General features: G+C 47.4%; 1 protein-coding gene across 5 annotated transcripts in view; it reads left to right on the top strand.

Annotated features, from left to right (window-relative positions):
• The first annotated feature begins 1729 nt into the window (after positions 1 to 1729).
• TENT4A (terminal nucleotidyltransferase 4A) overlaps positions 1730 to 9425 on the top strand; it is a 96737-nt gene continuing 89041 nt past the window's right edge. For 3 of the 5 annotated variants that reach the window (XM_077810811.1, XM_077810810.1, XM_077810809.1), the window contains exon 1: positions 1792 to 2730. In XM_077810811.1, the coding sequence (XP_077666937.1) occupies positions 1964 to 2730 (767 nt within the window). In that variant the 5' untranslated portion in view covers positions 1792 to 1963. Of the gene's footprint in view, positions 2731 to 5839; positions 6016 to 9425 lie in introns of those variants that run through there. The other 2 variants (XM_077810813.1, XM_077810812.1) reach the window with 2 other exon arrangements.

The following is a 9425-nucleotide window of genomic DNA, read 5'->3' as shown; positions in this document are numbered from 1 at the left end:
CCAAGGGACAGTTTAAGGGTCTGGGCTTTATGCCTTCTTGCTGGAATCTATTTGTGGGTATTTGTAGTGTTCCCCACAGTGAATCTTTCCCCAGTTGTATCTATCCTTTAATAAATCTTCTTTCTGTTTAAGGTTATATTCTCTCTATCCTTTATTTCAATGCAACATGGGAAGGAAGCACACAGATTTCTAATTCTCCCAGTTGATAGATGCTGGTAGGAGTTGAACCTGTTGTATATGTCACCTCCTTATTATTCTACTCAGAGATTTTGGGGTAACAGGGCCATGAATACACTTATATGTTGCCCCTATGAGATTTGTACAGCATCTGAACTCCCTGAGGACTGGGGGAAACACTGAGCCTACCTTTCAGAATTGCTGCAGACCTCTGCAAACCAGCCCGTTGTGACTGTGGGAGGCTCAGTGCCTCCAAGAGCTGGTGCTGAAGGGTCATTGCCCCTGTCTGCAGGCTGCAGCTTAACAGGCTGTTTGACTTAAATTATGACAGGTTTCAGAGTAACAGCTGTGTTAGTCTGTCTTTGCAAAAAGAAAAGGAGTACTTGTGGCACCTTAGAGACTAACCAATTTATTTGAGCATGAGCTTTCGTGAGCTACAGCTCACTTCATCGGATGCATACCGTGGAAACTGCAGTAGACATTATATACACACAGAGACGGTCTCTGTGTGTATATAATGTCTACTGCAGTTTCCACGGTATGCATCCGATGAAGTGAGCTGTAGCTCACGAAAGCTCATGCTCAAATAAATTGGTTAGTCTCTAAGGTGCCACAAGTACTCCTTTTCTTTTTGACTTAAAGTAGTAACTCTGTATAGCTGCACTCCATTAGATGCTTAAACAGCTACTATGCCATTGAAAAACTTCAGCCTAAATAAGCACATGGTTTGGTAAGTTCGAGACAAAGAACTGGCTGGAACTGGTTGTTCCAGACAGTTGCAGCCTCCCTCCCTCCCACTTAAGCATCTCACCAAATAAAGGGACCCATCCTGCTTCCTTACAGCCAAAGGAATGTTTGCAACTGCTTTATCTGGGATGGGGGTGCGCCCTTATTTATCCAAATCTCAGAGTGGGGTTAATCTGGGAGCTCTCTCCAACATACCAGCCAAATTGCCAATGCACCTTCCTTTACTCACAGGAGGTGACTGAACAGATCGGACTGAAAAACCGTCCTTGCGTGTGGGAAGTGCAGTATAACGCCGACAGCCCGGCCTGGCAGCTCGGGCTACAGTGGGGCTGTTAGGCAGAGCGCTTGGTAGAGATGCTGCAGAAAGGCTCTCGTGAGTAGGGCGCATGGACCAGCCACGCTGAGGCTGCTGCTAGGGCCTGCCCTTGCTCAACACTGCGGAGGGGCTGGCTGTGCAGGCGCGCGCCACACCGCTGCCCCTCAGGGAGTCAGGGGAGCCCACGGCTGGAGCAGAGGAAACCCCGCAGCAGCAGCACGACAGGCCGGACTCCCTCCGGAGCTACATAAAGTTCCACGCGGCAGTGCGCAAGCGTAGTGGGGCAAAGACCCTCGGATTTTCTGAACAGTTCCAAAATTCCACGCGCCGGGAGCGCGCGGGGAGATGCTGAAGGAACGTTCCGAGCCACCTCCCTCAGCGAGGCAGCGCTGCTCCCAGTGCGCATGGTCGGTTGCCAGGGCGGCCGTATCCAGTGAAGGTTTAAAATCTGCTGCGCATGCGCACTACTGGTTCTGGCTCCGGCGAGGGGACGCCACATTAGGACAGCGACCGCCGCGCTTCAGGCAAAGCCGGGCCGGGCCGTTCCGCGCGGCCTCCCCTCTCCCGGGCACGGGGCGCCAGAGCCGGGCTCTCCCTGCCGAGCCTCCCTCCCGTCCCCTGCCAATGCCGCTGCCCGCGGCGCGTGTGTAGCGCCGCTCCGGACCCGGCGCCGGGCAGAGGAGCCGCGGTGAGCGGGGCCGGCCGGGGGCGCGGGCGGGGTGGATGGATCCCCGCGTGGCCTGGATCCAGCCCGAGCAGAAAGGCCCCGCCAATGCGCTGTGGATGCAGATCTGGGAGACCTCGCAGGGCGCGGGTGGCCGTGGCTTCCCGCACTACCTCTGCCTCAACTCCCCGGCGCTGGACCCCGTCGCCTCCCCGCCCACCGCCTGCAGCCACGCCAGGCTTGGGCCGCTCGGGGGCGGCGGCCTGTGCTGCTCCCCGCCGCCCTCACTCTCTCCCCCGGACCTGCTGACCGGGCTGGTCCCCGCCGCCGGCTCCGCGGGGCGCAGCAGCGAGGGAGGGAGGCGGCTGCAGAAATCCCCCTCCGTATCCTCCTCGTCCTCTTGCTCCTCTGTAGAATCGGGCACCGAGAGCCCCGGCTTCTCCTCCTCGGGCTCCTGCAGTAGCGGCTCCTCGTGCGGCCGGGCCGTGGCTCGCGGTAGCGGGGCTGGACCCGGGGAGTTTTTTAACTTCAACGAGAGCAAAGTGAGTAGCCAGCGCCCCGCGCACCAGCCCCCGCAGCCCGCGGCGAGCAGCCCGCACCAGCCTCCGCCCGCCTCCCCGCAGCAGCAGCATCAGTATCACCCGGGCCGCAGGAAACGGGAGAATAAAGCTAGCACGTATGGGATGAATTACCTGCTATCCGGCAGTCGGGGGGCTGCGCTGAATAACTGTCCCCGCCAGCAGGCGCTTCGGCAGCCGCCACAGACAGCGCCGCAGAGCCCCGGCACACCCTGGAAAACCAGGCAATACAGCTCGGGGGTACAGGGGTGAGTACCCCCATCCGGGGGAGGGGATCATCAGCCCCCCTAGGAGGGGAGAGCCTGGAGTGGTGGAGAAACGGGGCTCTGCCTCTTGTCGCCATAAACTGTAGGAAATGGCCTCTTCCCCTGTTGTAACCAATTCGGGGGGATGAGAGAAGAGTGTTGGCTCCTGCCAGGGGTAGGAGTGGGAGGCACAAACTAGTCTGGAGCGGGCTCCGAGCCGGCTGTAAAAATAGTAAAAGGGCAGGAGGATTAAATGAACCTCTTATAAAAAGCATTTACATAAATTACTGTTTTGGGCCCTGTATTGCGATTATATGGATTTGAGGAGCTCCATGCTGGCAGGACAGCCCCTGAGAGGAGGCAGAATTAAATTTGTATGGCCTTCTTTGGCCACAGACTTGAATATTGTAGAGTGGGCATTGGCAGCCAACCTGCGTATTGGCAGCCAACCAGAAGAACTGTCACAGTAGAAGCTGGGCCCCGTTTTCCAAATCCATGAAGGGAAAGGTTGAGATTGAAATGTCATGTCAAACCCAGTTTTGGATTAAAGGTGCATTGTAAGGAAATAACAGCAGTGTACTGAATGATTTGAAAAGCTATTCTGAGTTATGAACAACAATTGTAGATTATATAAAGTAATTCCTTATATTGCTTGAACAGTTGAATTGATGAATGTTTGAATGGAGTTCTCTTTTTTTTTCCCCTTCAAAAATAGGAAAACACTTTAGCTAGAGAAGTCTCTACTACTCCATAATGCATATTTCTCTTAATAGGTTGATATTGCCATTGATAGGTTTTAAGGCAAGAAAGGGACCATTCGATCTTCTGGGCTCCTGCATAACTAGCTGTAGAATTTCACCTAGTTACCCTTGCACTGAGCCCAGTTACCTGTTGAATTCAAGTATACAATGCACATAAATTAATCTTTCACTTCATTTACTCAGCTTTCCTTCTCTCCCATCAATACTTTTTGTACAAATACATACATTTTTTCTGAACACACTTTTTTCATATCAGCTTCGGAGAAAGGGAATGAATAGTCTTTCATAAACTTACTTTTGGAATGTATGAAATCCAGAGCTGTTGAATGTAGATAAAAGTAACAGATGCAATTCATTTTTACAGAAGATTTAGAAAATAGATAAATGTCTCTTATTGTGGTTAATATACAATGAGAGACAAGGAAGGGGTGGCTGAATGCAATTTCTAGAGGTACAAAAGATTACTCATTAGTAAAGTTAGCAAGATCAAATTAATCTAGCAGCAAGAATAACATTTCCTTGGTTGTGTAATGACTCAACAAATTATGCATCTTGGCAGGGGGTTGGACTAGATTGCTCAGGGTTCCTTCTAACCCGATGATACTATGACTCAAAGTAGGAGGTTCTCATAGTGCTATAGTGCTTGTCAAAAATTGTGAAAGGACAACCTTAGGAGTGTTATTTCTTGTAACTTTAGAGAAGAGCCATACAACTTAATTAAATTGAAATAGTTTCACTTATTTAATTTTCTGGGCCAATTTTAGATTTCTACTGAATGATGTTTATCAATGTTACTAAAACATGTTCTTCCTCTGTACCACCCACACTGACACTTGAAAAATAAAAATTCATTGCATGCACTGAAAACAGATAAGGGCGTTTCAGAAAGTATTCAGTTGTGTTCTGTGTTAGAGCTTTGGGTTTAGTTCAGACTTTCTTCACATTGAAAATGCAATTAGCTTCTATTTCAGTATTTCTTTTTACTCAGTCTCACCATTTAAATGTTTTCTGTCTTCGGGCATGTCTACACTTGCCGTTTAAAGCGGAAAAAGTCCTTTTTTGTGAAAAACTGTGGGAACATCTACACTCGCCAATGACTTTTTGTGGTGAAACGCCGAAGTTTCACCACAAAAAGAAAACCACTTCCACGAGAGGTGTGCACTTCTTACCAGTGATGATTTTGTGTTCCTGTGCAAGTGAAGACATGTCCTTCCTGTTTACATAGCTTTTAGCCGCTGGAGGATATCCCATAGTGCCTAGGTGACCACTCTGGCCAGCAGTTCTGGTGCTCTGATGCCAGGTAAACAGACATTCACTCCTTCCTCCATAAAGCCCCGGGAACTTTGAAACTCCCCTTCCTGTTTTCTTGGCAAGTGCTCACTTATCTGGCCAGTTGACAATGCCTGCTCCACTGAGCATAGGGTCTCCTGCTTGGAGCAGTGCTGAGCTACTGGAGCTGATCAGTGTTCCGGGAGAGGAGGCTGTGCAAGGACCACGATGCCCCATGATGATCTCCCCCCCCCCCACACCACCATCACCGCCACTTTCCACAAGACCCATCCTCAAAATGGAGAGAGCTGCACTGTGGGATAGCTGACCTAGAGCAGATGGAAGTGCTGCTAATGTAAACACAGTCTGATGCTTGAGGAATTAAGTGAGTACACAAACCAGCGCTTTACTTTCAGTGGTTCCCTAACACCAGTGAAACTTACACTTGCAGAATTTTTGCACTGTAGTCATACCCTCAGGCTTTAGCTACACTTGCACGTTATACCGCAATAAAGCCTCCCAGAGTGCTCTACCTTACTTCCCGTCCACACTGGTAGAGTGCTCTGACTCCCTGGCTGGAGTGCTCCTGGTACTCCACCTTCCCGAGAGGATTAACAGCTATTGCTCATTGGTGGAGATGCTCCAGTGTAAATGGGGAGTTACGTTATTATGCACTGATTGTCCTCCGGAAACTCCCCATAATCCTTTTAACTGAAGCGTCCTGTCTTGTTTTGTGAACTCCCGATGCGGAAGTGCCCTTTCAGAGCTTCCTTTCAGGGGCTGCTTATCAAACAGCTACTGTTGGCTTTGAATGTGTGAGAGGCAGTCAGGGGACAGCTAATGTTCACTTGAGGGGGGGGAGGGGGAAGAATTGGGGTTTGTTTCCAGGAGTGGCTGCTTATCTCATCTATGACAAAAAAAAGTGGCTGCTTATCTCATCTGTGCCATTTGCTTTCAGTGAGTGTGTGTGTGTGGGGATGTCTGTACTTACGAGACAGTGTGTTGACACACTCGGTACCCCAAAAACCCAGTCTCTCTCCCCTCATGCTCCCTGTCACACTCCACCCCCCCACCCCTCCATTTGAAAAGCACGTTGCAGCCACTTGAATGCTGGGATAGCTGCCCATAATGCACAGCTCCCAATGCAGCTGCATATGTGGCCACGACAGTGCGCTCTCAGCTGTCAGTGTGGACAGACTGCAGCGCTTTCCCTATTCAGCTGTGCGAAGGCGGGTTTAACTCACAGCGCTGTACATCTGTAAGTGTAGCCAAGGCCTTAGTGTTAACTGCCTTATACTCTTCTTTCCCTCTCTTCTGGGTAATTCACTTTTATTCCTTGTGGTGGGAGTGTGTGGTTTTTTTGGAAGAACCTTGTTAAGTTGATACTGATTCTTGAAAGGATGGGTGAGATATATTGTAACATCCTTTGTGTCTGTCTCTTCAGACTTACCAGTACTGTGAATACTGTGCATGTAAGTAGGCATTCCACAGATTTGAACAGTCATATTCATGTAATATAGGATGTCTATAAAAACTTGTTAACTTCTATCAACATAATTTTTAACTAGGAATAGTTCTTTGACAGGCGATCAACTCTCCTTGTAAATAGAGAAACCACTACAGTAAAAGCTTTTTTTTTTTTTTTAACTGGCATGCTGGGGCAAGTGGGGGTGCTGGTAAATTAAAAATGTGGGTTAACTCAGAGGGAGGAGTTTGGAGCGTGTGGGGGGATGTGGGTCACGGGCAGTGTGTCATGGGCTCTAGGAGGGAGTTTGGGTCTGGGAGGGGGCTCGGGGTGCCAGATGTGCGGGGGGGGGGGAGTGCTCACCTTCGGTGGCTCCCTGACCCTGTTGCTCTCGGCGGAGGCGCAGCTGGGCAGCTCTACAAGCAGGCATGCTGCCTCTGTCTGCACCGCCGCCCGCAGCTCCCATTGGCTGCGGTTCTCGGCCAATGGGCTGGGAGCCGCAGAGTCTGTGCTCAGGGAGGTGGGATGGAGGCAGCTTGCCTGCAGAGCCTCCTGGCCGCGCCTCTGCCAGCAACAGCTGGTATGGGGAGCTGCTGGAGCGCCCCTCCCCACCATCCGGCACCCTGAGCCCCTCCTACACCCCAATCCTCTACCCCAAGCTCCCTCCCAGAGCGTGATGTGCCGCTCCTCCCACGCCCCAACCCCCTGCTGGCCCCGCACCAACTGCACTATAAACCAGACTTTTAGTGCAGATCGGAAATGCTGGTTTATAGAGCTTGCTGGTTGAAGTGTTGGATAAAAGAGCTTTTACTGTATTTGTCTTACAGCAAGAGTGGATTAGGGCTGGTTCTAAAGTCTAGTGCAGATGGAAATCAAGTATTTTTACCAGTACAATAAAAATACTGCCCAAGTGAAAAAATATCTGAACCCTTTCTCTATTGTTGTTTACACGGTTGCCAAGATCGGTGCAGCTGCACCATTGGTGACAGAGGCTGTAAGACCGTTACTAACATTTGCTGTGTAGACAAAGCTATTGAATTCAGTGTGTGTTGCATTCTAAGTATCTGAAGGTACAATTTGTCCTTTAATCTCTTTAAAGCATTGCAGTGATAGACTGGACCTATTTTGGGAATAATAGCATTTTACTATATAAATATTGAACATCCAATCTGCCTAGTTCATGTTTGTTTTCATAAATGGAGAATGGAATCACTGCAAGTGATGCAGCCACAAGTCTGGTGAAAAGCAGTACACAACTATATTCAATTTATGAAACAATACAATGAAATTTAAATACGAAAACTAAAGTAACTTAAACATGGTCTGAAATTTTGAATTTATGTCCATGTATTGTAATTGGAATAATCTCATTACTAGTAACTGAAAAGTAGCAAATGCCTAGCAACAATTCTTGCAATTTCATAGTTGCTCTTTTAAAATTAACATTTGATGCTTTCATTTATAAGGATAGGCATAATGTTCTCACCAGGCTGAAAAAGATCTAGTAGACTGCCCAAGAAAAAGCCAGGTTTCAGAGTAACAGCCGTGTTAGTCTGTATTCGCAAAAAGAAAAGGAGTACTTGTGGCATCTTAGAGATTAACCAATTTATTTGAGCATAAGCTTTCGTGAGCTATAGCTCACTTCATCGGATGCATACTGTGGAAAGTATAGAAGATCTTTTTATACACACAAAGCATGAAAAAATGGGTATAAAAAGATCTTCTATACTTTCCACAGTATGCATCCGATGAAGTGAGCTGTAGCTCACGAAAGCTTATGCTCAAATAAATTGGTTAGTCTCTAAGGTGCCACAAGTACTCCTTTTCTTTTCAAGAAAAAGCCTTTCAGCGTACTCTACCACTCCTTATTGGAAAGAAAGACTCATTAGGTAAGGTTCTATTAATTCAGATGCCACTACATTATTATTTTTAACTGTTTATAATTAGGGCCTTACCAAATTCACGGCCATGAAAAACGTGTCACGGACAGTGAAATCTGGTCTCCTCCCATGAAATCTGTTTTTTTGTGTGTGCTTTTACCCTATACAATACAGATTTCACAGGGGAGACCAGCTTTTCTCAAATTGGGGGCGTTTCCCAAATCTGAAGGTGGCGCCCTGCTAGCAGCTATGCAGAATTAAAGATGGCAATACCATGCCATGCCACCTTTTCTTCTGCGCTGCTGCCTCCAGAGCTGGGCCCTCAGTCAGCAGCCACCCCTCTCCAGCTTTTCATCTCTGAAGGCAGCAGCACAGAAGTAAGGGAAGCAGTACCGCAAATCCGCCCCTTTCTCCCCCCCTCTTCTCCCAATAACTTTGCCACCGCCCCACAACTCATTTTTGTGTCAGGACCCCTACAGTTACAACACTGAAATTTCAGATTTAAATAGCTGAAATCATGAAATTTATCATTTTAAAAATCCTATGACCGTGAAATTGACTAAAATGGACTGTGAATTTGGTAGGGCCCTATTTATAATGGTAGTCATTGGTCATTTAAGGATTGCTGGTTAACCAGTAAGATCAGAATTTAAGTGTAAGAGTTCCAGAAAACTTACTTGTAACATTGTAAGAACTTCTGTTGATGACATTGAAGTTCTGGTGATGGAGAAAGTGTCCGGTTTTCTATTTTACTATTTTAATCATCTACTCTTACACTTCATTGGTTTGCATTTAATAGGATTTACTTGTGCCATTTATCAAACTTGTGTTTTAAAGAGAACTCATATAAAGTTTACAGTAAATTGGCCTAACTAAAGCTTGTAAAAATATTCAGTTGCATTTCTCAGATTGCAGTGTTCTAGTCAGACAACTTGGATGTTTCAGCGTTAACTTAAAATATTACATGGCAAGGCCTAGAGGCGTTAACTTAATTAAGTTAAGGGAATTAAGTTAATCAGAAAAGTTAAAAAATTAAAAAAAAGATAGGGCCTAAAAGTCTATTTACTTACCCCTCAAACATATAAATTCAAAAAGAAAATCTTCAGCATCATGCAGAAGGTGTCCCAATATTCCTTTTCTTTTGAGTACACTCCAGAGTCATGAGGCCTTCCACTGAAGAGTCTGCCTTGGTACCTTCTGTGAGGATGATCAAATTGTCCAAATACTATTGACAGGAGGAAGGTGATTCCTTACATAGGTTAGTTTCCTACTGTTTAAGGCATTATGAGGCCTCTAGTGCAGTGGTTTTCAAGGTTTGGGTCG

Source organism: Eretmochelys imbricata, chromosome 2 (assembly GCF_965152235.1).
Source record: "Eretmochelys imbricata isolate rEreImb1 chromosome 2, rEreImb1.hap1, whole genome shotgun sequence".
NCBI lineage: Eukaryota > Metazoa > Chordata > Testudines > Cheloniidae > Eretmochelys > Eretmochelys imbricata.
Note: the sequence above shows the minus strand (reverse complement) of the source record. Positions and strands in the feature narration are given on the sequence as shown.